Source organism: Sus scrofa, chromosome 14 (assembly GCF_000003025.6).
Source record: "Sus scrofa isolate TJ Tabasco breed Duroc chromosome 14, Sscrofa11.1, whole genome shotgun sequence".
Lineage (NCBI taxonomy): Eukaryota > Metazoa > Chordata > Mammalia > Artiodactyla > Suidae > Sus > Sus scrofa.
The window spans coordinates 89,943,404-89,970,015 of record NC_010456.5 but is presented as its reverse complement, the minus strand read 5'-3'; the positions used below and the strand labels follow the sequence as shown (position 1 = coordinate 89,970,015).

The 26,612-nt window shown below is 49.6% G+C and overlaps 1 protein-coding gene across 1 annotated transcript in view; it reads left to right on the top strand.

Moving 5' to 3' along the window:
* DRGX (dorsal root ganglia homeobox) overlaps positions 1-26,612 on the top strand; it is a 33,821-nt gene that overhangs the window by 5,598 nt on the left and 1,611 nt on the right. Inside the window, exons 4-6 of the mRNA XM_021073531.1 lie at positions 3,148-3,326; positions 3,412-3,524; positions 25,824-26,612. The exon at positions 25,824-26,612 is cut by the window's right edge and continues 1,611 nt beyond it. Coding sequence (XP_020929190.1) covers positions 3,148-3,326; positions 3,412-3,524; positions 25,824-26,089 — 558 coding nt within the window. The 3' untranslated portion in view covers positions 26,090-26,612. The remainder of the gene's footprint in view (positions 1-3,147; positions 3,327-3,411; positions 3,525-25,823) is intronic.

Below are 26,612 nucleotides of genomic sequence, written 5' to 3'. Positions count from 1 at the left end.
AATGAAGACTATCTGTCATTTTCATGATGCACTTTAATAACATCAACATAATGTGGAATATTAGATTAGGTTGATTAATCGGTCATTCATAATTAACTAGTGATAATGTTCTACACTAATTTGTCCGCGTCTCTAAGGTACTAAATTACATCAATGCACATCCATTTCCTTGCTTTGGAAAAAAAAAAAAAAAAAAAAAAGAGCTGAGATGCTATTCTCAAAGCAGCTCTGACCGCTCTGGGGTAAGGCCGGTCAATTGCAGAGAACTGTGTTTTCATATGGGAACAGGGTAGGATCTGCTTTCCAGAAATTGCATCATGTCCAACTTTTCCCCGGTACGCGGACTCTTTCAGCGAAGTGGATGCGAAGAGCATGGGCAATTTAAAAATCTTTAAACGGCAGCAGAGAAAGGGCTGCCTCAGAGACGAGCATGGCTCGCGGTGACCGCGTCTAAGCAGGGTTTCTTTTGAGAAGCTACATGGTGATTATGTTTAAGTGCACAAACCCGTCGAGCCCAGCAGATGGGCCCGAACGCAGGAGGAACAGATTCACAGCGTCGCCTCTCCGGGCGAGCTATTCTTTGAGCACAATTATATATTCATTTTATTTATGGGGTTTCCTCCATGCTGTTTCTATTCTTCTTTATGTAGGGGCTTGGGGTTAAGACTATGCAAAGATCTAATTGTAGGAAATATAATAGTTTGCTTTCGGTTCCCCTGGGTCATGTTAGTATCTCTTAAAAACCAATGGCTGAAGAGAGATAATGGAATTCTGAGCAGTAAATTGGGGGTTGTAAACAAATTATTTCCCCTATAATCAGATTATGTGATCCTGATTATTAAATCTGAACATGAATCATTGGTCATATGCGGGCAAATTAAACTGATTATTATTTGGAAATGAAAATCTCCTTTGGCCAGGATGCCGTTTATCCTTTCTTTTTTTAATGCCAGCTTGCCAATAGCTGCCTAAAGACTGAACTGCAAATTGAGATAAATGACACAATTATTGAGCATTCAGAAGTGGAAGATCATAACTTCTCTCTGAAAGGTGCAAGGGTGAGATAGGGGTGGTGACAATTAAAGCTGGGAATTGTTGTTCGGGCTATTGTTGGCTATTATGCAAACAGACAATGGCTGTGAAGCATTTGTTTAGTGAGCCTCCATGTGGGGACTCGGCTTCGGTGGCGGGAAGGGAGATGTGTTTACATTTATACCCCTTGCTCATTCAAATATGATTAATGTTCTATAAAGCAGGGTCTTAATCGAAGCTGATGTTGTCAAACAATAACTAAATAGGGAAATAAACGACTCCATCATGCTCTTTCCTCAGAAGCAGGCGAACTGTCAGTGCAAAGTCATTAAAATATGATAATGAAAAATAGCTCAATTAAATGTTGTTATAGCTGTGACCTTCATTCAATTAAGACGCTAGAAAGTGTCTGCATTTTGCTTTGCATTTAACGGCCCTAAATTTAGAATATAGATAAAATCATTATTCAATGGTTGCTGATATGTGCAATTAAAAGCCAACTAGATTAAAAAAAGAAAGAAAGAAACTCAGTGAAAGGAGAATGAAAATTTGGAGGTGGAATGGGTTGGCAGAGGGCTCAGCCACAGGACCCAGGCTTTCTCCTGGGCCAGTCTGCTGAGGAGGAGAAGATGCCCAGGGGAATAGGAGGAAGGTCTAGCCAAGCTTTTTTTTTTTTTTTTTTTTTTTTTTTTTTTTCTTTTTAAAGCCAGGAATTGTCTCCTAGGAGAGGAGGAAAGAGAGTTAGCTGGAGGGAGTAAAGAGCGGCAAGATTTCACTGACCTCTGGGAACACTGTGGGCCCAGATTGCCTGGCTGCCATGAGGCTGCCCTACAAACGTGGTCTTGGTTTCCAAGGCTTAAAGAACTCCACACTCCCCTCTAGGAAGGCACTTAGAGCAGGTGAATCATAAGCTGCCTCCTTTCCTGAGTATGGTGCCGATAATAACACTAGCTAATAATGTTCACGAAATGATTGATTACCTGGTGCCAGGCACCGTGCTCAGTGCTTTTCATGCATCTCTGCGTTAATTTTCCTAACAATGCTTGGGGGCGGCCACTAGTATTACCCCCAAACAATTTGGATCATGGTCCCCTGTCAAACCACCTGGCCTCACATTGTGGGTCTGCCTGAATGACCTCGGGCAAATTAATTCAACTTTCTGCACTTAGTTTTCTCATCTGTAAAATGGGGGTCATAGAACTATGTGCCTTGAAGGATTGCAGTGGGTTCTAAACCAGATTCACTGTGTCCCAGGATTCTAAACCAGGGCCGACTCCAGAGTCAGTGTTTCTAGTGGGTACTCTAGGCTGCTGGTCATGAACTTGCCATGATGTGTTAGAGGTGATTCAGGGTTAAAATCACATGTATGAGGCCAGACGGACTCAGACCAAATCTGCTAGAAGAGAGAACAAGTATTTTTTCTTTTTACAGCTGCGCCTGCGGCATATGGAAGTTCCCAGGCTAGGGGTAGAATTGGAGCTGCAGCGCCGGCCTGTGCCACAGTGAGAGCAATGCTGGATCTGAGTTACATCTGTGACTCATGCTGCTGCAGCTTGTAGTAATCCTGGATCCTTAACCCAATGAGTGAGGCCAGGGATCAAATCCACATCCTCACGGACACCATGTTGTGAGAAGGTGGATTCCTCATGACATGGCATGTTCTTAACCTGCCGAGCCACATTGGGAACTCCAGAGGATGAGTATCTTTGATGAGGAAACCCCAGGGCAGTGTTTTATCAACTGCTTTGATGATGAATCCTCCTTCCTGTAAGAAAGACATTTCCCATCCAATAAAGTATACTTGCAAATACTGAGAATTTTCACGAGACAGTGAAAATTTACCATTATTGCTGGCAGTGCATTTGGATACTTTCTAAGATTTAACACATTTAAAAAAATGCCTGTCACACCTTCTATGCTGATTTTTCTGACCCACGCGAGTCTGAAGTTGCAGTTCTGAGAGCACTGCTTGGGTAGATCTTTGGAAAGAGGAGTCTGTGCTCCTGCACACCAGTGCAAGGTGAGCCCTGGTACAGGGACCAGGCATTTGGGTTTGGATTCTGGTTGCCTCCTTCTGTCTGATTTCTTGCGTGTGTGTTGCCATCCGGGACTCAGGTTTGGTTCCAGAACCGAAGGGCCAAATGGAGGAAAACGGAGCGAGGGGCCTCCGAACAGGAGCCAGGAGCCAAGGAGCCCATGGCCGAGGTGACGCCACCCCCGGTGAGAAACATCAACTCCCCACCTCCTGGGGATCAGGCCCGGAGCAAGAAGGAGGCCCTGGAGGCCCAGCAGAGGTGAGACTGGCTGAACTCCGCGGGCCTGGAGGGCTAGTGGGCACACTCAGTTGGGAACTTAGTGTGATTTTTCTTTCTCTGCCAGCCTTGGGAGAACTGTGGGTCCCACAGGGCCTTTCTTCCCCTCTTGCTTGCCGGGAACCCTCCTGAATACGGCCACATATGCCCAGGCCCTGTCACATGTCGCCTCCCTGAAAGGTGAGTTTGGGCTCTGCTGCCTGCTGGGGCGGGTATGGGCTCTGCCGGCCTGTGCCACCTCCAAGGGGATGGCAGAGATTGTTCGCCTGTCCTGCTTTCTTGGTCCGGCCCATCTTTGCACCTGCAGCTGGTGCAGCTCCATTTCTCCTTCTGTCCGTCACAGCCAAGGTCAGGAACAGTATCCCTTTCTACACACGCTATCTTGTCTGGTGTCTACACGGCCTGAGAAGGTAGGTGAACATCCTAGGTATCATGGCACCACCCGGGGCCCGCCTGAGAGGAGGTTGTTTCAAAAAGGCCACTCCAGGAATTCCCTTCGTGGCTTGTGGCTTAAGGAACCCGACTAGTATCCATGAGGATCCGGGTTCGATCTCTGGCCTTGCTCAGTGGATTAAGAATCTGGCGTCACCGTGAGCTATGGCAGATGTGGCTTGGATCTGGTGTGGCTGTGGCTCTGGCGTAGCCTGGCAGCTGCAGCTCCAATTGAACCCCTAGCCTGGAAACCTCCATAAGCCGAGGGTGTGGCCCTAAAAAAGGCAAAAAGACAAAAAAAAAAAAAAGAGGGGGGCCACTCCGTGTTTACTGCCAGCTCCCTCCTGTTGGTACTAGTTTGTTGGTACCAGTTTCAGGTGCTAGTAGACTGTCTCCATACATGCAACTCGCTCACCTGCCTTCCCCAGGGCCTCCTAATGTCAGGGGCCTGAACTGTTAGGATTTGTGCTTTTCTGAGATTTGTTCTCTTCTCAAAGGTGGCTGTGGTCTCAAGTATGGAAACAGGGGTGTTTTTGTCAGGCTCAGAGAGAGGAGCTCCTGTGGGGCTGTCTCAGGGATTTCTGGGGCACCCCCACTGCATGAATGGGCTCATCCTGTGTCCTTCAATTCTTGGCCCCAAACTCACTTTCTCTGCAATGAGGGCAGGTAGCTCTACTGGCCAGTTTCAGGGCTGGGCTCCAGAGTGGATCTAAGGCAGGAAGTGTTAGTGTTGGGGTGTGTCTGTCACAGCAAGTCTGGGAGGGTGTGTGTGTGTGTGTGTGTGTGTGTGTGTGTGTGTGTAGGTGTGGCCCATGAGCTTTTTCCCCATGATAGGCAATGGGAGAGGACTCCCCTAGGGTGTTTCCTTTGTATTCTGTGTTAGAGCCTGGGGTCTCCTGTCCTTAAGGGGAAATCCCCTCCATCAGGGCAGGTTGTATACACACACACACACACACACACACACACACACACACACACACACAAACGCACACAGTGACAATCTACATTGCAAATGTGGTTTCTAGGAGGCTGAATGAGGGCAGGAGGCTGCCTGGGGAATCTCTGCAGGGAGAGAAGGGCATTCTAGGTGCAGGGAACAGCATATGCAGAGTGCAGGAGTGGGGAGGAGAACCAGGTTTCAATGGAGAAGGGCCGGTATGTTGGGTGCCCATGGGGGAGTGCCCAGAGCTGGCAGGCCTTGGACTCTGCACTCCTGAATTTGGATTTCCCACTGCAGGAGGTGAGGCCCTGAGGCCTGCAGCCACTTCTGAATGGTCCAGGCTGCGGGCAAATCCCCGTGCTCAGATGACTGATGTGGGTAGATGAGACTCAGCACCTTCCTTCAGCTCCGGGGTCTAAGTGTTATGGGAGCACCGCCTCCCGGCAACCCAGGTGGCCTTGGGACATATTCACAGACAGGACAGGCTGATAGGGCACTGCGGAGGTGGGGGCCCGTTTGGAAAGGGCTTCCGGAAGATTACCAATGGGATGTGCGTATCATTTGAGGAGCCTGGCTGGGCAGAGATCAGCTGTGTCTGTCTGTCAGATCCTCTCTGCTTCGGTGAGGACCAGCTCAGCTCCCGAGAGTGTGCATCTCTTTTATATACGTTCTCTGCTGGCCCCACTGCAGCTTCATGAGTTGGAGGTGAATCCACCTCTCTTTGCTGGAGCAGCCCGGGGAGGGTCTCTGGTGAGCTGAGGCCCTGGTGAGGGGCTGAGGTGGCTGAAGGAGGGGAGAAGGGCCAGGCTGCCAGCAGGGAGGATGGGACAGGGCCTGCCAAGGGCAGTGGTAAGAAGGAGACAGAGGTCAGAGGTGGAGGAAGCAGGGCTGGTGGGTGGGCTGGTAAATCTTGTCACCTCTCTTCTTACCTTTACTCGTAGGTACCCACCCTCACCCCAATCCCAGCACTTCCCTTGGGACCTGCCCTGTGTCAGTCTCACTGGAAACAGACTTACCCTTGATGGCTCGGCGTGGTTGGGTGGGGGAGGGCGCTTGGGTTGTGCAGGATTCTGCAGAAGTGACAGAAACCAGGGCGCATCTTTGTGCCTTGTGGTGGCCCTTGCTCAGGAAGCCTGCATGTCCCCACTTCTTGGCTACAGCAGGTGTGTGGGGGCAAGTGGCACACTCCGATGTTTCCAGAGCCGATGAACCCATTCCAGGCAATGAGTGAAGTGAGTGTTTGTCTTTGCTTCCCGGGAACACTTGCTCATTGGAGACATGACACCGCAGCCTTCTTGGTCTGTATGTCATTTTCACACTTTTGAGAGAGGAGTGGGGAAAAGGCATGTTTCTCTACTGTCAGAAACAGTTCTTCGAGGAGTGTGCTAAGGGGCTCCCCGAGATTCAGCAGAGGTGGGGTGGGGGTGGGCTGGGGAGCTTTGACCCACTCAAAGGTCAGCTGATGGTGGCCAAGTGGGTGCATGGATCCAGCATTACCAGAACTTGAAATTTCAGGAGAAGCTGGAAATCTGGATTTTGAAATAGTGCAATCTTTTTTTTTTTTTTTTTTAATGGCTACGCCTGTAGCAACACTAGATCCTTTAACCCATTGTGCTGGGCTGGGGATTGAACTTGAACCCTCCCCTCCACAGCCACCTGAGTAGCTGCAATGGGATTCTTAACCCGCTGTACCACCACAGGAACTCCTGAAATAACCCCATCTTTTAAATGTGGCCTGTAAATCTTTGGCCCAAATGGGCACAACCTTTGTCAGACCTGCCTGGAAGGGCACTGTTCCTCTGCCCTTCCCATCTCTGCTTTCTGTCTTCTCCTTGCATTTATGGCTCCCCTGCAGGCTCCCCTCCCGGCAAAGTTCCCCTCTTGCTGCTCCTCCTGACCCCTGACCCACCATGGCCCTTGCTGTCTGACTTTCTGAGAAGCTGGCTTTTTGGTCTCCAGCCAGCTAAGTCATGTTGGAAAGGGAGGGAGATGTGTGATTATTGAAAACCTTTTGTGTGCTCTGGCCATTAGTCTCATGTGTGATCTCTTAGATAGTATAGTAAACATTGAGTCAGGAGGCTCCAGAGCTGCACAACAGGTCAGTGGACCTGGGATTTCTCTGAGATAACAGCTGGCATTGGTGCAGTACCTTGCATCCTAGAAGTACCTGACACTGTGTGGCGACATTGCTGGAAGCCAGCAATGCTGAGCTTCTGTCTCTGAGACAGCTGGTCAGCATGGCTTTGCTCCAGTCCAGGGGGCTCAGCCATCCCTGGAGCTGTGCTTAGGGGATTCACCTCTGCCTCAGGACCTGGGGAAACAACAGTGTGTACCTGTGAGTCAGGCTCTGGACACCCTGGGGTTCAACACTTGTTTTGCGGAACATTTGTTAAGTGGTCTGAAGCCTATGTCTTGCAGACTCTTGCAGGCTACTTCTGCTCCTACTCCCAGGCTTTTCCCCAAGCTACAGAAGTTATGTGCATGGTCCATTCTAGGCCAAAGAGAGGAGCAACCCCAGTTTGCCACTTCTGGTCTGTGACTTGGACTCCCTTTCCTGACTTCACCCCCAGAGGTAGTTGGGCAACCAGAGGCTGGCAGAGCTGGTGGCCCGAGTTCCGGATCCCAGGGGCCTCTGGCCGATGAGGGGGCTGCTTTAGCTAGCAGGGAGGAGCTTCCTGCAAGCTGGTGCCAGGGGGCACTGTCTAGGCTTCGATGCCCATCCTTCTTTTCACAAACGAGAAACTCAGGCTCAGGAAAGGGAAACCACGTGCTCACATGTCACTTAGCCGCAAAGTCTCCCCTTTGAAATCAAGGCGCTCTCCAAGGAGCCTGATATGCCCTTTCCTCCAGAAGCAATTTATTCATTCATTCTTCTGAGTGGGCAGCTGTTGGTAGTGCCTTTGGAGCCCCCACCCTGCTTCTCCCTGGCAAGTGCGGATGGCTGCCAGTCCACTGGCTGTGAGCAGCTGGAACCATTATGAGCTTAGCCCTCTTCTAGCCCAGAGATCCCGACCCACTTCTCCAGGCCTGAAACAACTTGCAGATGACCCACAAGAAAGCAAAGCAAGTTTCAGCCAATGGATTCCAGCCAGAGCTTGTGTCTTCTTCTCCAGGCATTGTGGTCCTAGTGGGATCATATAGCCCTGAACTGTATGTCCAGCAAGTGTCCTGGGCCAGCCACCATGGTTCTGGCTCTGCCCCAGACAGCATCCTCAGTGCCACACTGGAGACTCTAGACCTGAGAGTCCAGACCAGGGCTTGAGGATCCAAGCCAAGGCTGACTAGTCCTGCTTAGGCACCTGCCCTGGGTGTGCGGGGAATGTGGGCTCCCCATGCCCGACAGGGTCGGTTCTTCCAGGGGGCATAAAGAGTGGTCCCAGTGCTAACTGTCTGAAGAACATTCTGTATAGTTCCAAGTCGAAGGGTTCTGAGTTGGGGGAGGTCCCAGGCATTCGGTTCTAGGCGTTGTTGTGACAGATGTAAGGTCCTTGCCGGGGAAACATTGAGAGAGCCTCCAGGGGTGTTTGCTGGGTCACTTGGGGGTTGTGGAGGTAGTTTGCTGAGTTCCATTAAGTGCTGGTCCTTGAAGTCCTTAGGTCTGTTAAGTAGCTGTGTGGGCATTTACTTGCATGGAAACGCTTCGGCTTTGACTATGCTCTGAAAACAGGAACTTCCTTGGGATATTGGCTCTCAGCTCCTGGGGCAGGAGGTGCTGGGAGGAGGAAAAGGGCAAGCAGGAGCGGGTCGAAGGTGCTGGATGTAGAGGGATTGTGAGGGTAGGGGGCCTCCCAGAGTGCAGAGCTGTGTGGTGGTGCCACGCCCCATCTCCAATGTAAGTGGGTGAACAGGCTGGGCCCTGGCAGCTTTGTGACTATGGCCCAGAGTGCAGCAGTGGATTTAGACTCTGTTTTTTCATTTTTAGATTGTGGGGGGAAGTGGGCCAGAAGAGATGCCAGGGAACAGATTTCTCAGCCACTTTGCTGAGCTTTAGCACCCAGACTAATAAGTCAGTAGCAGAAAATTTTGGATTACAATTTTCTTAGGAAATTAGAGGCCCTCATTTTCATCCCTTGGAGATAATTGTTGAGGGCAGGGGCTGAGGTTCGGAAGTAGCTGAGAGCTAGTGAGACCTAGTTGGGGCTGGGACCATCCATCTTTGGAGAATGCCCACAGCTCAGAATTGCCACAGCACACACTGAGCTGGCTTGGTGGTTCTGCCTCAGGCCAGGAAGAGAAGGCAGAGACCTTCCAGAGCGTCACCCTCTGCCACATCCGGTGCCCTGGGGACTGTGCTTTGCTGCCAGGTCCTCCGGTAGGGCAGGAGGCTGAGATGCAGTCCTGAGGCTGGAGTGCTGGGGACACCCCGTCAGCAGGCTCAGGGTTGGGATGTGTGGGTGGAGTTTGCATGGAGGGATGTCTCTGGCAATCAGTAACTAGATATGGATGGGAGTGGGGGTGGCATTCTTGAAGGACAGGAGGTTATGGCCCTTCTGGGGTGTCTGGTTAAGTGGGGTGTCGACATGTGGAGGTGGGGCTGTAGTTTCCAGGCTCTCTGCTGGGCAGGCGTCTGGATGGGTGTTGGGCTGTACCCATCAGAGCAGGTCAGGAAAGTGCCTACCGGGGGCCAAGCCAGGTAATCGAAAACCAGGCACTTGTGGAATGTTCCTTCTTTAATTATGAAACAGCCAACTAGCACAGTGGCTTCAAGCAAGGGCTCTGAATGGGCTGCTTGAATCCTTCTTCCATTTTCTAGCCACTTAAGTCTTGAATAAAGTCTTGGGACTTTCTACCTCTGCTTCCTCATCTGTAAATTGGAGATCTTCACTATCATAGGACTGAAGTCAGAAGACTGAAGGAGGAAAGCGTGAGTTAGAACATCTGAGGCTCTGAGACCAGTGGAAAATGTGAACAAATACTATCATTATTAACCGGATTCCTCTAGTCCTATTTCCAAGTCACTGGGTCCCACTTATCTTTAACAGACCCAATGAAATGTCTTTCTCCCAGACCTCTCCATTCCTCTGAACCTTATGGCCACTGACTTTCACCGTTTCCTTGTAATGCCCATTGTTCCTATTCTTGGCAGTGATGGGGGCTCCTTCTTGTTCTATTAGGATTTGCTGGTCACGGTGCCCATTCCTTCCCTGGAACTTCACGCAGCCAGTGATGTGCTTTACACTCTGGGGTGGTCAGAGAGGGCCCATCCCGGCCACGCATGCAGTCACTGTGTTTCCGTTTTGGGTGTTCCACCGAAAATAAAAAAGCAGAGGGACCTTGCCCCATGAAGCCAGGGTTTGTAAAGCAGTAAAGGGGTGTCTGAGAGAAAAGCCTTTGCAACAGAGTTTTCCTGCACTGTCTTAATGGCCAGGCTTGTGTTCACAATTCATTAGTGCAGAGGAGGTTATTAATGGCCAAGGGAAGCGCTTGGGTTTGTTCCGGGGAAGTGCTGGCCACAGGACGGGCCACAGTTAGTGGAGGGCCTCTCCCTGGTGCACTTAGCCCGGATGCCTCTAATCTGTGATTCGAAGAGCTGGGTGTGAGGTGGAAACTCATTACAGCTGCCAGGGGAGAGTGTTCATAACTCAGGCAGCCCTCACGCCCCAGAGTCACAGCCACTGTCTCTTGCTGGGCGGGGCATCACAGCTGACCTTCCACCACCAGAGCGGGCAGGAGTGAGGGTGGGCAGCCTTCGGGGCAGGCAGGCACTCAGCTCCTGATGTGTTCCCTGGAGTCAGGCCTAAGGTGGTAACAGCAACAGAGCAAAAGAGGGAGGTTTACGCCCTCGTATGCTCCCCTCCTCTCTGCTCCTTGGGAGGCGAGATGGCCCTTCCTGTCCCAGGTGAGGTCCTGGCAGGGAGGAGCCCTGAAAGCAGACAGCCCTGAGCCCTGAAGCAGACAGACCTGGTCCCAGGTCCAGAACTGAGCTCTGTCAGTCCAGGTCTCAGAGGGTGTAAAGACAGACAGAGATGTCCTGAAGTGCAGTGGGTGCTCGGTAGATGCTAGCAACGGGAGTAGCCGTCCTGGGCCTGCATCTTGCATATGAGATAAAGGGGGAGCCAAGGGGCAGGGTGTCTGGTGCTGGAAATGGGTCTGGCCATGTCCCTCCTGAGAGCAGGGTCCCTTAGTTAGCCAAGCATGTGTTCTCTCGGTTTCACATTGGCCCTGGCCCTTGGGCTTCCAGGCCAGGGTAAAGCATCCAGAGTCTGAGAGTGGAAGGGCTTTATTGGCTGCTAAACATTTGCCCATGAGGGCAAACCTCAGAGCCAGAGGCAACCTCTTCCTCCTTCAAGACCCCAGAAAGCCTTTGCCCCTTCTTTCTCTTTAATCACTTTTTCCTTTGTGTCGTGATTTAAAAAAAAAAAAAATCGCAATTTTAAAAATTGTTGAAAGTGTTTTATTATGAAATATGATAATAAAAACACATGCACCTAGAGCTAAATGAACAATTTTAAGCATCTCTGCAGCCACCCTTCCTCCGGGGCTTTGCCCGCATGCCAGAAGCCCCGAATCCCCATGTCCTTTCCACTCACGTCACTTTCCTTCTGCTTAAAGGAAACCACTGTGCTGACTTTCATGGTAATTCAACTTTGTCAGACACCCGAGTAGCCATTTGAAAACAGCACTGTCCAGTCTTAACTTTTTTGACCTGTTCACATATGTACATACTAATGGAATCATACAGTCTGTATTTTTCACTTTGGGCTACTTTGACCCGGCATCATGTTTGGGAGATTTATCTGTGTAATCAGGTTTAGTTGTAAATTCTCTGTGATGTTCTATGCGCATGATTAGATCATCTGCAGATAAAGATAGTTTGCCTCTCTCTTTCCAAGTTGTACAGTCGTGCCTGGGTATCCTTGGGGGCTAAATTTTAGGATGGCCATTCCCTGCCCAATACCCAGACCTGCCTAGTCTTAAGTCCCTTATATAAAATATAGGGTAATTAGCCCTCCATATCCATGAGTTTCACATCCGTGGGTTCAATCAACGGTGGATTGATTTCAATTGGTTGGTTGAATCGGGGAGCGGGGTAGAAACCCACAGATACAGAAGGGCAGACTATACTTTTTTATTTCTCTTTTTCTTGTCTGCTGGCCAGAACCTCTATTGTAGCACTGAATAGAAGAATTTTATTTTAATTACTATTAAAAAAAACCATGTATGTGAATGGATGTTGAATGCTTTTTCTGTTGCTGCTGAGACAATCACATGCTTTTTCCCTCTCAATATATTAATACAGTAAATTACATTGATTGATTGTTTAATGTTAAACCAAATGTGCCTTCCTGGACTAAGGACAAATTAGATGTGACATACTATCCTTTTTATATATCGCTGGATTAGCTGATATTTTGTGTAGGGTTTTTGTGCCTATGATCATGAGGAAATTGGCTCGTGATTTCTTGTTCTGATAATCTCCATTCCACGTTTCAGAATTCTTTTAATTGACCCCCAAACTTAGGATAATAAAAGCAGCGGTAGCACTGCCCAGCTGTTTTATTATCTCTCCTGATGCTGAGGACTGGCGGGGCTCAGCCGGGCAGTTCTGCTGCTGCTTTTGCCTGGGGTGTCTCACGAGGCAGCTGTCAGATGGCAGCTGGGCTGACACATACAAGATGGCATCCTTTCTGTGCCTGGTGCCTTGGCAGGGATGCGGGCAGAGTGGGAGTGCCCCTCCCCCCACCTCTCTCCCCGTGATGAGCCTGCTGGGAGCTGGATGGCATTTGGGGCCCAAGGATGTAAAACCAAAAGATGCCAGGTCTTCACTCAGAACAGGCACAGTGTCCCTTCTGCTGCATGCCATTGATTAGAGCTGCTTACAGAACCAGTCCCGACTCAAGTGGAGGGAACTGCACACAGAGGTGAATATTGGGAGGGTGATTCATCAAAGACCCTCCTTAAAGACTGACTGTGCAGGTATTGAGGCTACTCTGGCTTCGAGACATGAATTGGGATGTTGGTTTTTGAAGCCGCCTAACTTCCTCATCTTGATTCTAAGCACGTTGAGGGCATTGGCCACATCTGTCTCACCTCTAGACCCTTCCAAGCCATTCCCCTCTGCCTGTAATGCAGTCTGGTGCAGAGCGAAACGTAGTGAGGTGGGGGAAGAAGGAAAGGAGGTCGTGCTGCTCTGGGGCTGGGACACCTGCCTCGTTTGGGAGACCCAGGTCTGCTGGCTCTGGCCCTGCACCACTGCTCGTCTGCTGGGCTCCAGAAACCGCTGGGCCCTTCTGTTCTTCATTCAGCACCCACTGAACACCCTACTTTTCCAGGCTCTGAATGGGAGGCTGAGCATCTGCCAGTGAATTAGACACATCCCTACCCTAAGGGGCTCTCAGGCTGGACACGGGCTTTGAGAGATAGGTCAATCAATGATTCCATCTCATGTGACTCAGTCACATGCTCTTGCAGAGGCCAACAAGGGTGTGCAAGGGGTGGGGGAAGCCCAGAGGAAGGAGGAACTCTTTCTCTGTAGGAATGAGGAGGGTTTTCCAGAGGAAATCCTTGTGTTGGGCTTGAAGGAAGCATAGGAGTTTCCCAGTGGGTATGGGCACTCTGGGCAGAGAGAATAGCAGGAGCAAAGGCACTGAGGCTGGCAGGACTTGGATGCTGAGGAAGAGGCACAGTGTGAGGGTGCATGGAGCCATGGTCCTAGGAGAGGATGGTGTGGCCCCAAGATGAGCCCAGGCTCTGGAGTCAGACTGACCACGGTCCTTTCCTGCCTCCCTCCCATTATAGGGCCAACTTAGGGCAACCCCAGTTGCCACATCTGTAAAATGAGGGTCAGGGTGGCCATACCCACTATAGCCTGTAGCCTGTAGGGTGTGTATCTGTGTCCGGTGCATCCAAGTGCCCAGTAGGTGCGGGTGATTGTTGTTAAGGTTATGAGGATGAGGCTAAGGGGTCACTGGGATTTGATTAGCTTTGGGTCTGGACCTCTGGGGCAGAGGATTGTACTGCCTGCAGGCATTCACTCCTCAATGGGAGAGGCTCCCAGCCTGAGTTCCGCAGTGTGAGCAGCTCCAGGAAAGCAGCACAGCCTTCCAGGGACCCCTGGCTTGTTTCAGAAGGTGCAGGTGTCTGGGGAACAGGGGACCTGGGGGGTAGAATGGGGTCTGTCCTCCTGGAGGAGGGTTGGGTCAGCCCTGGCCCCTCCATGCCTGGTTGACATCAGGAAGACAAGGTGGAGAATCCTAGCCCTTAACATTTGGAAGGAATCTCCTTGAGGAGTATGTTGCCACTGCTTCCCCAGGATACAGTGGGGGAAACTGAGGCCCAGAGAGGGGCCAGGACTTCCCAAGGTCACACAGTGCCTCTGTCAGGGGTAAGACAAGCCAGGGACCCAAGTGTCCCACCTCCCAGCTCCCCACACCCTGTATTGATTCTGTTCCTTTTACAGGCCCCTGCTGTCATTCTCTGGCTTTAAAAACTGCAACTCACTTTCCAGAAGCCATTTCCTATGGGTGCTGATGGGTTTGCCCTTCCTGCTAATCAATGGGGCCCTGGAGTGCAAGGGAGCTGAGCAGAGGGCTCCTGGCTTGTGCCCAGAGGCAGCGGGGAAGCAGCCTGCCCGTCCAAGTTTCTGGCTGCTGCCCGAAGGAGGGAGGATTGTGCTCCTTGGCATCGGACCACCCAGAACAGTCGGGTCCCTGCCTCTCCTCTGGGTGTGCCAGGGTCCTTGGATCTATGTGCTATCATCATTTGCTTGTCCCTTCAAAGGTGTCCAAGCAGAAATGGGATAGCGGTGATGGCCCTGAGACTGGATCACAGCACAAGGGATGGGTGGCTCAGCCGACTCCTGTCAAGGAGCATTTGCAGAGTGAATAAGCAGGTGTCAGGACAGTGGGTGCTCATGGGGAATTAAAGACAGGGAGGGCATTTAGCGTCAACTCCCCCAGCATAACCTGTCAAATTCACCTGGGGATTTTGGCATTAATCAGATTGGGTAACTTTGTGATGACCATAGTTTTTCTTTCCATAGGGTATTGAGGAAGCTTAGAACGTGGGAGATGGCAGCTTGGAGGAATTAAAGTACCACCAACTCTGTCAGAAAAGATAGACTCTCCTCGACCCCTGCTCTCTTCCCCAAATATTCGAGTGTTTACTTGTGTCCAAACTGGACGTTTTATCTCAGGGGCCAGGACTGTGAGGGTGAGGGTAGGTGAAGGCTTTTAACCCTGCAAGTTTGGAAGGTGAGGTGGGTACAAAAATAAGTACAACTCATGGTAAAGAGGCAATAAAAACCGTAACAGATGGAAAACAGCACCTCCGGGGTTCCATGGTGGAAGTCGTCTGGGAGGTGCATTTGTATATTGGTGAACACGCTTAGCCAAGGCATTTAAACATCTCTGCTTAGGAGGTCCTGTTGTGGCAAAGCATAGATGAATCTGACTAGGAACCATGAGGTTGTGGGTTCGATCCCTGGCCTCGCTCAGTTGGTTAAGGATCCTGCGTTGCTGTGAGCTGTGGTGTAGGTTGCAGACACGGCTCGGATCTGGCATTGCTTTGGCTGTGATGTAGGCTGGCAGCTGTACCTCCAATTGGACTCCTAGCCTGGGAACCTCCATATCCATGGGTGCAGCCGTAAAAAAAGCGAACAAACAAACCAACAAACAAAAAACCCCCTCTGCTTAAATATTGTAGGTGTCTACTGACACTGCAACCCAGACACCCCTGGTTAATTGTAAGGAACTGGTATTATGAATCACAGAACATGTGTACACACTTACTTTTGCCGTAAAGCAAAAAGAAATGAACTACAGTATTTGTGTGAAAGATCTTATATAAACCCACTGACTTATTTACTCGCTTAATCCTGTTACATTTAATGCAGTCAGTAAGAAATCAGTGTGCAAGAGCTCTGCTTGTAGCCAAAATTGTAGTTTGTGTGCCTTTTTATGATGAAAATGTGCTATTGGCAGAGACGAGACAGACCTAACTTAATTTTTCAGTCTCCGTAGTAGATCAATTAAACTGTCAAGGAGATCAAATATTTCAGACTGTATTTATTACATTAAGTATTTATGTTCAGGCCAAGCCTTTAAAGCATGATGTCATTTAGGATTGTAGGCCGATTAGATCAATTCAGCAGAATTTGCTGTAACTTAATGGAAATCTAATTGTGTGTTTTAATTTCATGTTCAGGAGGTAGTAAGTTCTCCAAACTTTTTCAGGCTGCATGTGGGAGCCGGGGGTTCTTGTATGGGCTTTGGTGATGGCACACATGCTAGGGTTAGAGGGAGGCAGGTGTGGCCTTTTGAGGGCTTTGCTGGCTGGTGGGTTGGTCATATCACCGACTTTGTTCCCGGTATGGGAGATGGATGGAATGTTCCTGGTGGGTTTTCCAGGGTTGGTCCTCAGCTCTGTGCTCGCCAGTCGATAACTCCAGGGGGCACAGAGGCCATCAGCAGTCATGGTGTCTCAGCAGGGTGCTGAGGACACAGTTCTTATTCCTCAGGGAACGGTCCTAAATCTCATCCCTCATCTCAGGTCCTAAATCCTATCCCGCAGCAGCTGAATGAAAGGAGATAGGACATCATGAGTCCCCAACAAGTCACTCTTTTTTTTTTTTTTTGTCTTTTTGCCATTTCTAGGGCCACTTCTGCCGCATAAGGAGGTTCCCAGGCAAGGGGTCCAATCGGGGCTGTAGCCACCGGCCTACGCCAGAGCCACAGCAACGTGGGATCTGAGCCCCGTCTGCAACCTACACCACAGCTCACGGCAACGCCAGATCCTTAACCCACTGAGCAAGGCCAGGGATTGAACCCGCAACCTCATGGTTTCCAGTCGGATTCTTTAACCACTGAGCCACGACAGGAGCTCCTCAGCAAGTCACTCTTATTGTGAGAATGATACCTGGCCAGTTTAGAAAAAGTTGAAAATACAATAAAACCCAAGGAAAAATGTAAAAATCATTCACAATCTTAGCAGCCAGTATCAAATACTGAATCTTTGTCATTGATATGTTTGCTTTCTTCTCATTTATAAATATAAATCGCTAATAAATTTAAGTATTTTAGAACATATTTAGATGTTAAAAATTTTTTCTTTTCTTTTTTTGTTACCCAATGAATTTTATTACATTTATAGTTGTACCACAATCATCACAACCCAATTTTATAGCATTTCCATCCCAAATGGCATTAAAAAGTTTATAAGTATTTTCTGTTTCTAAATAACAGAACTTGGGCTCCTGACTCCACTGTATACCTATGACATCATATGGATATTGTATATGGCTGTACATATACACATATATACTGTGTGCATATGTATTGTGTGTGTATATGTTTATTTGTGTATTTTCATACATGTACATACATACATACATATAAAATGGGATTATATTGATTTACTGTTTCTTAACCTGCTTTTTAAACTTACTTTATTATTATTATTTTTTATGGCATGAAATAGCGTCCTGCAATATAATTTTGTCATAGCTTCAGTGCGTTTAATATGGTATTTATAACTTAGTCAATTCTCTATTCTTGGGTGATTAGGTATTCAGTTTTTTGTTGCTATATGCCACAGTGGGATGACTGCTTTTGTAGCTAATTTAGTCTTTAACCCTTTCATGATTATAGCTTTTCGATAGATTAAAAAACCAAACAAACACGGAGTTCCCGTCGTGGCGCAGTGGTTAATGAATTTGACTAGGAACCATGAGGGTCTTGCTCAGTGGGTTAAGGATCCGGCGTTGCCGTGAGCTGTGGTGTAGTTTGAAGACGTGGCTCAGAGCTGGTGTTGCTGTGGCTCTGGCATAGGCCAGCAGCAACAGCTCCGATTGGACCCCTAGCCTGGGAAACTCCATATGCCATGGGTGTGGCCCTAAAAAGACAAAAACAAACAAACAAAATAAACAAACAAAACCAAGACTGGAAATATAGCCATTTAAAGATGAGACTTTTAAAGTTTGTTTGGCTTACTCCTCAAAATTCTGTTGCCAGAAAAATTATTCTTTTTGGTCTGAGGGGAAAGGCATCACCAAGGAATTCATGCAGCTGTGAAAACAGTGTGGGACCTGTGTGCAGTGCTAGGTGGAGGATGCTCATGGCACAGTCCTGCATCTTGAGGCAGATCTCACATCATTGTGTGTGTCCTTCAGGGGATGCTCAGAGCAAGTTGAGTTCTTCAACTGGTCACTGAATCGAATTGGTAACTGGAATAAGCTGTGGATTGTGACTGATTCTTGTCCTTTATTTTGTATGAGGGACCTGTAATTTGTGATTGTTGGAGAACTTGTTGCTAGGTGCTTTATAGAATTTCTCCCAAGGTAGGTGTGTCACCCCCTCTTACAGATGAGGAAGCTGGAGCTTGGAAAGATGGTGAGAAGGCCCATGGCTGGTTAACAGTGGAGTCAGGAGCCCAAGTTCAAAGCCCACTTTCTTCCTCCTCAATAGGTCACATCTGGCCTTCTGACCGGAGAGATCCTATCGCCACCCTCATTTTATAGGATTTTGATAATAATGACTTGGGCTTGGGGTAGACGTTTTCTAAAGTGTCTGTCACTAGCCTGGTGTCTGTCACTACCCTGATGTAATAAAAAGAACAGAGCCTCCGTCGCGGCCAACTCAAGGTGACCCTATCACTAGATGCAGGCTTAGGGAGGTTTTCAAAGCCCTTTCAAATATCACCTCTTAGGATGGTTCTTGTTTCGGCCAGTGATGGAGGGCTTCCGGCCATCCAGAGGGGTGCTGCTTTGCTTGCTTTGTACTAAATGGCCCTGGTTTACTGTGCATGTTGAGTTTTTTGGCTGTTTTATAAATTTTGGTCTCTTTTCTCAATATCACCCATCCATGTGTCTGCCATTAGCAGCCTCATTGCTTTCTAGTTTGTGGCAGCCTTGGGAGTCAAACAACATCCGTCAGCAGTGCGCTTGGAAGTCTAAGCACTTGGTGAGGCCTTGAGTCTGCTCTTCATGAGCAAAGTGCATGTGCTCTGGGGTCTGGGCTTTTACCTGGTAACTCTTTACCTGCCATCCTGAGCATCGCAAAGGCTGCATTGCTACTTTGCTACCTCTTGTTTTCAGCTGTGCTCTTGGTCGAAGAAGTTGTTTGACCAGAGGCCAAAGGAGAAATCGCGTATTGCTTTTGGTGCTGTGAAATTAGAGAGAAATCAAGAGTTAGGTCTAAAAGGATCTTGTTTGAGGAAATCTTTTTTTTTTCTTCTTTTTTTTTTCCTGTGTTAAAAAAATGGTTAAGGGAATTAAGGGAGATCCTGGTTGTTGGACAATTTAAGTTTGATTGAAATCAGTTAAAATTCTGAAAACATGTTAAAGTTGGAGAGAGAACTCAGCTTCATGATTCACATCCAATTCTAAAGCCACTCATTTTTTGTTGAAAGGGATTTAAAAATTTGTGCAATAGCCCATAATGTCATCAAGATTCTCTACAACATCCTGTCACGGGGCCTTCAGGTATTTTGACCAGAAATCCATCACCCCCTGGAGAGATCCTTCTGTATATGCTCAGAATGCTGATTGTAAAGAAAAGAAAACCCCTCTTTCTCTCACGCCACCCACTGCTTCTAATCCACCAGCACCCAGAAAGGCAGTTACTTCATATCCACTGCGCCTTGGAATCAACTCAGCGAAATAGCTCCACTCTTTCACTTTTCACTTTTCTCTCTCCCCTCCCTCTTGCTGGCCTGATGATTTACCCTCCCTTTTCCTGAAGCTTCTGCCTCTGTTAAGGCAACCCACAACCATACGGCATCACAGTCAACTTTCCGTGGAGTCATGTGACCACACGCTCTACTGCTGAGACACACCCCCTCCCTGGACAGCTGGATTGCTGGGTGCAAATCATAGACTTTACATGTTTCCCTGATAAATACCATTGAATTAGAGTTGTCTCTTTGTTCACCCTTGGTCTTGTCTGTTGTCCTCTCTCAGTCTTGCCTACATCTGCCTTCTGGATCGGCACCTCTTCCGTGCTCTTCTCCAGGGAAGGGCAGGGCAGAGAGAAGGGGTTCATTTTTTTCCCCTGTATTCCTTGATATGGCCATTTAGACATTTATTAATCTACCTCTAATCATTGCCTCCCTTTGATGGACATTTCTGCTGCTGTTCAGCTTTAGGGTGTAGATGAGGAAAGAGGGTGATATCCGTAAGGGGCTTCACACCCAAGACTTTTGTTGGCCTGGGTGCATCTCTCAGGGTCTGCTGCCCTGCTGTGGGAGTCCCCACCCAAGGTCATGGTGCAGCCAGGGGACAGAAGCAGGGCTCAAAGGAGGTGTGCAAACCATGCAGTGCTTCTTCAGCCAGAGACACGTGGGTGGGTTGGGTTGAGGGTGCTGACCTGGGATGTGTGTGGGTGGCCTGGGACACTTTGGAGGTCCCGGAGGAGCCATAAAGGAGTCCTAGCCTCAGGCAGTCGTCGTCTTTCCGATGACCTTAACCTGAGCTCTCTTTTGGCTCTTCTAAGCTTATTTTAAAAGTTTTCGTTTATTTTTAATTTTGGTAAAACACACTTAGGATAAAATTTGCTATCTTAACCACGTCTAAGTGTAAAATGTTAAATGCGCTTCCATTGTTGTGGCCGTCACTTCCATCCGTCTCCAGAACTCTGTCGTCTTCCCCAAATTGGCACTCTATACCCATTAACCATTAACTCCTTCCCCCGCTCCCCCCAGCTCCTGGCAACCATCATTCCACTTTCTGACTCTTTGAATTTGACACTAGGCACCTTATACACATGGAATTTTACAGAATTTGTCTTTTTCTAACTGGTTGAGTTCACGTAGCATAAAGTCCTTGCGCTTCGCCCATGTTGTAGCCTATGTTGGAATTTCCTTCCTTTTTAGGGTTGAACGATATTCCACTGTATGCATAACCCTTATGGTTTTTAACCAGAGTCTCCCAGAGCCCCTGGGTTCATCTGCCCCTCAGTTTCCTCATGTCTAGTGTTGGGGGGTGAACCAGGTGAGCCACACAGATGCTGTTCCCCCCTGCAGCCTCTGTTCCATGCATTAGCTTCTTTCTTTTACCTCTGAATCTGGCTTTTTCAGGCCAGCAATGTAGCTATTGGTGGCTTTAGTGGGGCCCAGCCTGTTGTAGGTGTGACCTCGCCGGCGTAGGCTGTGGATCTGGGAGGCTCTGTGTTGTCCAAGTGACACATCTTCATCTTGCAGGTGACATATTCATCACCGAATCACAGACTAGCTGACTCCCTCTTTGATGCTGACAACAGGCAAGGCCTTGCTGGGGACAAGTCACACATGCTGAGCCTGTCTCTTCGGGCTGGCCTGACACGAGCTCAGCTGCCTCTCCACATCCCCCAACAGCCCACAGCCCCAGTCAGGCCCCCGTCAGACCCCCAGCCCCTCGTAGCCCCTCCTCAAATGCGCTGGGGGTGGAGGTCTAATTTCAGCCCTCCCTCTTTTGAACATTCACTTAAAACAAAAGTGGTATTTCTGTGTTTAAAAGAAACTCACGGGTATTATAGAAAAATGAGAAAAATTCAGAATAGATGCAGAGAGGAAAATCTTCAGTATTCTCACCACTGAGAGGGTTCTCCGTTCCCCGTGTTCTGTTCTCTTCGGTGTGAGCTCCCTGGGCTCATGGCACAGGCACGGTTCCCAGCAAAAAAACTGCAAACCCTCAGGGCTGAGACTGCTGTCAGTGTGTGGCTGTTACTGTGTAGAACCCTGAGACACAGGGTTTGACCCCACTTAACTTTTTGTTTGTTTCCTGCCCTTGCTGGAAACATCACCAGGCTAGAGCTGTAGGGCTGTGGAACGGGGTCTCAGAATTCCCTCTGTGAATCGGACACTTGTGGTTTGTCTCATGTTCATCTTGTGCTGCCTGCTTTATTGGCCCCTGCATCAAAACTGAAGCGAGGGTGGAGGATAATGTGAGAAAAACAATATATATGTATGTGTGACTGAGGCACTTTGCTGTACAGCAGAAATTGACAGAACATTGTAACTCAACTATAATGGAAAAAATAAAAATCTTCAAAAAAAAAAAAAAATTGAGGGAGTTCCCATTGGCTCGGCAGGTTATGAACCCAACTAGTATCCATGAGGATGCAGGTTCAATTCCTGGCCTCGCTCAGTGGGTTAAGGATTCAGCATTGCTGTGAGCTGTGGTGTAGGTCACAGACACAGCTTGGATCTGGTGTTGCTGTGGCTGTGGTATAGGCTGGCAGCTCCGATTGGACCCCTAGTCTGGGAACTTCTATATGCTGTAGGGGGGTGGCCATAAAAGACAAGAAAAAAAATTGAGGCAGGAAGTGACTGCCACTGCATTTTAACCTCCTATTAGGCTGGAGGAGAAGGGAAAGGCCACCAGAAGGTCGTGGTCCCACTTCTGCAGTAAACTGTGTGAACTTGGGTAGTTATTGTAGCCTCATTTCCTTACCTGGAGTGTAAGGATGAATGATGCCCACCCCTCCCCACTCAGGGTGGCCAGAATGGTAATGAGAGGCCACAGTGGGTGCTCATGAGGGTGAGCTTCCTTTTGCCTCCAAATAGACTTGGAAAGGAAGAGTAAGATGCCCAAATATGCCTCAGGGGAGAGAAGGGAGCCTAAGCCCTGGACAGGAGGGTGGGGATCTCCCAGCTGGTGGCCTAGGTGACACTGCTGCAGCTACCTCCCAAAGGCTGGTCCTGCAAGTAGGTGCCGGAGCTGGGTGGCCTCCCCTGCCTCCCTCCTTCCAGCACAGATATTTCCCAAGGGGATGGCCCATTCCAGGTACAGTGCTAGGGGTTGGGACAGAGTAGTGAATGTGATAGAAAGATACCTGCCCACTTGGGGTGTTCCGGGGCAGACAGACAGCAAGCCAGTCACAAACCATTAGTGATCCACCTACCAATTGTGGCCAGTGCCATGAAGATGTGAGCTGCATGTTCTGAAGGAGTGTAACTGGGGGGCCTGCTCTGGATGGGGGGGTCCCCAAGGGCTCCCTGAGGATGAGATGGTCCAATGGAGCCCTAAAGAGAGAGAGAGGGAGCCCCACACTGGAGGGAGGGTCTTTTCACTGCCAGGCAGAGCCTGGAGAAGGGCTCAAGGGAGGGGGAGGAAAATGTCTTCTTTTGAGGCAGACAGACACAGTGGTTTAGGAGACGGCCCTCTGCCTGGTATGGGGTCCAGCCCTGCCACTTAGTATTCAACCTCAGTTTCCTCATCTGTTAAATGGGATGATGATAGAGGCCACTTCCTAGAATTATTCCAAACCTGAGAGGTGTGAAGGCACGATGTGCTTACCATCATGGTGCCTGGTACATATGAATGAGTACAGCTCCTGTATAGGGCTTCTCTGTGTTGGTGGTTTGAGCATCTGAAAGGAGGCCTGGGCAGCACATGAGAAGGAGGAGGAGGGGGCGGTGGGGGCCCCAGCAGGCAAGGGCTTGAAGGCCACAGGGAGGAATATGGACTTTGTTTCCCAAATATTCCCTCTTTGTGATGCTGCTTCTTCCAAAGCTGGTGAGCACTTTCAGAAGAGCCCAGAGGGGCTGGCTTTGCTGCCCCCTCCCATGTCTCAGGTCTCAGGGACAGGCACTGAATCCCCCTGTTCTTGGCAGTGGGATCGGGCTCTGGAGCCAGCTGAGGCTGTCTGGGGGCAGAGGCTATGATGAGGCGTGTCTCCCATGGGAATCCCATCTTGGGGGAGTTGGGTGGAGGCACCCTTTGACCTGTCCAGGGGCTCAGGGCTTCTCTCAAATTGTCATGCCAGCATCTGAGTCCACTTACCTGGGTGCAAGCCTGTGTGACTCCTGCCTCCCCACCTGCCCATGGGGTGGTGCCAGCTTTGCTCAGTTCTCCCCTCAGAGAGGCCAATAGGACCTTGGGATTTCATGGCCAGACTCTCATATCCCCATTCTCTCCACCATTCACATACATACACGCCTTTCTATTGGTCTCCATCTTGGAAATGGCACCTCCATTCATTCATTCATTTGTTTGGGTGCTCAGGCCCAAACCTAAGTGTCATCTGTGAATCCTTCTTTTTCCATCACCCTCCACCCGCATCCATGGGCAATTTACCCAGGCCCTTACCTTCAGCATAAACCCAGAATCTGGCTCCTTCTCCCCACCTCCCCTCTAGCCATCTTGGGCAAAGCCACCGTCAGCCAGATCTGCCTTACCATGGTAGCCTCCCCAACCCCTCCTGGATGTGGGTAGGTTTGTTACACTCTGCTCGGACCCGCTGAAGCTTCTCCTCACTGCCTGGCTCTGGTGGCTCCCGACTGGCTCTGCCTGGCTGTGGTGGCTCCCAACTCATCTGCTACCCTCCTCCCCTGCAGCCTCTGGCTCTGGTCACTTTGAATGCTCTGCTGTTTCCTGAGCAGGTGACTTCTGTCCCCACTTCAGTGCCATTGCCCTGGTCTCCCTAACTGTCTCGCTCTCTCCTGGGCATTCACATGTCTGTTTCTCTAATGTTGCACTCAGATCTCTGCCGAGCATCATACTCCATTCACCTAGTATTTACCGCCGCCCGCCTTTGCATGAGGGGTGCACAGGCTGCGTGTGCCTTTCCACTAGAACCGTGCTCCATGAGACTGGGGGTCTTGCTGTGTTATTCCTGCTGAGTAGTTACTAGGGCCAAGAACAGTGCCACCTGCTCATGGGACAGTCATCGAATGAGTGCACAATTGAGGATGATCTGTGAAAAGGGAGGCTCCTCGAATTCGGCATGGCAGAGGGTTCTCCTGGCCCTGATCCTGGAGGGGGTCAGGTAGTGCCGGCGAGCAGGCTGGGGGCTGGGCCATTGTTCCTGAGCCCCATTCCACACCTCAGACCTGCGCTGAATGCTTTCCAAGGCCTTCAGAGGTTCTCAAATCTTAGTTTACAATGCCCCGAGGGTCTCTTAAACCTCAGGTTAATGTTTCCTGACTCTCTCAGGCCGTAAAAAATACCTACCAGGTCACAAGGAGGTCCCTGGTGGTCTAGTGGTTAGGATTCAGCACTTTCACCACTGCAGCCCAAGTTCACTCTCTCATCTAGAAACTGAGATCCCACATCAAGCTGCTGCATGCTGCAGCCAACCCCCCAACCCCTCCCCCCAAAAAACAAAAACAATAAACCCACCTCCAGTTCTTTTCATTAAATTGTTAGGTCCAAACACCTCAGTAAGTGTTGATGTCCAAACAACTTAGCAGTCATTTGAAAAATAATACTTATAAATTTAAAGAAAATTAAATACACACACACACACACACACACACACACACACACACACACACACATGCTTTTTAGGGCCTTGCCTGTGGCATATGGAAATTCTCAGGCTAGGGGTCAAATTGGAGCTGCAGCTGCCAGCCTACACCACAGCCACAGCAATGCAGGATCCGAGCTGCATCTGCAAGCTGCTCCATAGCTCACAGCAATGCCGAATCCTTAACTCACTGAGCGAGGCCAGGGATTGAACCTTCATCCTTACGGACACTGTGTCTGGTTCTTAACCCACTGAGACACATTAGGAACTCTAATGTTTTTCTTTTATTCTTAAATAGCTACTGTTACTTTCTAACAGGATGTACACCCAATGGGCATTGCGCACGTCTCTAAACTTGGAATCACATTGGACATGACCACTCCTCATTTTTATGTTCCATATGGATTTTGTGTAGTGCTTGCAAAATCCAGCTTCACAAATACATGACATCTTTAAAAGGAGAGCAGTGAGATCTTCTGTTGGAGCTGTGAACTGCCTTGCCCAGCAGCTTGCATGGCGTCCTACAGATGTAATTGGCTTCTCCTTGCCTTTGGTGATTTAAAATATTCTTCTTAGAGGTGCTTTGGCACATAGTTTGGGGAGTGTGGGATTACTTACTTGGAGCCTCATAATGATCCTATGAGATGGGTATCATTTCATTTTACAGAAGGAGAAGCCAAAGCCCAGAGAAGTCAAGATATTGGCCTAAGGTCACACAGCTGGTTGGTAAGGGAACCAAGACTGGTCAGTTCTCCCTGATACTATGGTAATCCCTTGGACCATCAACTCCATCTTGACTTGTGCATCTTCGGGGTGCTAAGCACTTGTCACCTCTCCCTTTAGTGTTTGGAACCAAATAGAATCAATCAACCCCTTGCCCCTACCCCAAATCGAGAGCCCGAAATGTGGACAGTGATGACAGCCTGTTGTTTTTCTTCCTTCCAGGGGGCCCACTGTGCTCTTGCTGTGTCCCAGACCCCATGGGGCTCTCCTTCCTCCCCACCTACGGCTGCCAGAGTAACCGCACGGCCAGCGTGGCCGCCCTGCGCATGAAGGCTCGCGAGCACTCTGAGGCCGTCCTGCAGTCGGCCAACCTCCTGCCGTCCACCAGCAGCAGCCCCAGCCCCGCGGCCAAGCCAGCGCCCCCCGACAGCAGCCAGGACAAGACTCCTCTGGGCAAGGAACAGAACGAGGGTGAGAAGAGTGTATGAGGGTCACGAGTGCCCACGCTGCCGTGCCCTCCCCCCCTGCTTCTCCCAGCCTCAGCCCCTGTGGAAGACTCTCCAAAGAGCAAGGGGAAGCCTGCAGCCCAGGGCCTCCTTGTGGACTCAGGAAAGGAAGCGAGACCCCCAGCTCCCCTGGCGTCTGGAGAGTGCCTCTGGAGTCCTGCCAGCAGGGCTGTATTGTCCTGGCTTCTTCGGTGACAGGTCCCTATGGTACGTGAGGACCAGAGTCTGCTCTGTGGTGAGACCCCTTGGGGTTTCCATCTTGGCCCAGAAATCTAGAGGGAAGGGAGTTGTTTACCCCAGCACCTTCCTGTCCCTCTCCGGGCTGCCACTGAAGGTCTCGTCAACCCAAAGAACTCTGGCATGGGTCATCTTTGAGAGACACCCAGGGCTAAGTCTCATGCTGTGAAATGGGACTGTCCTGCTTCCATTAAGAACCAGGACACTGGGGTGATCCCAACCAACTCTGTTCCCTCTACCAAGACTAGCAGCAAAGCCCTCCTTTCTT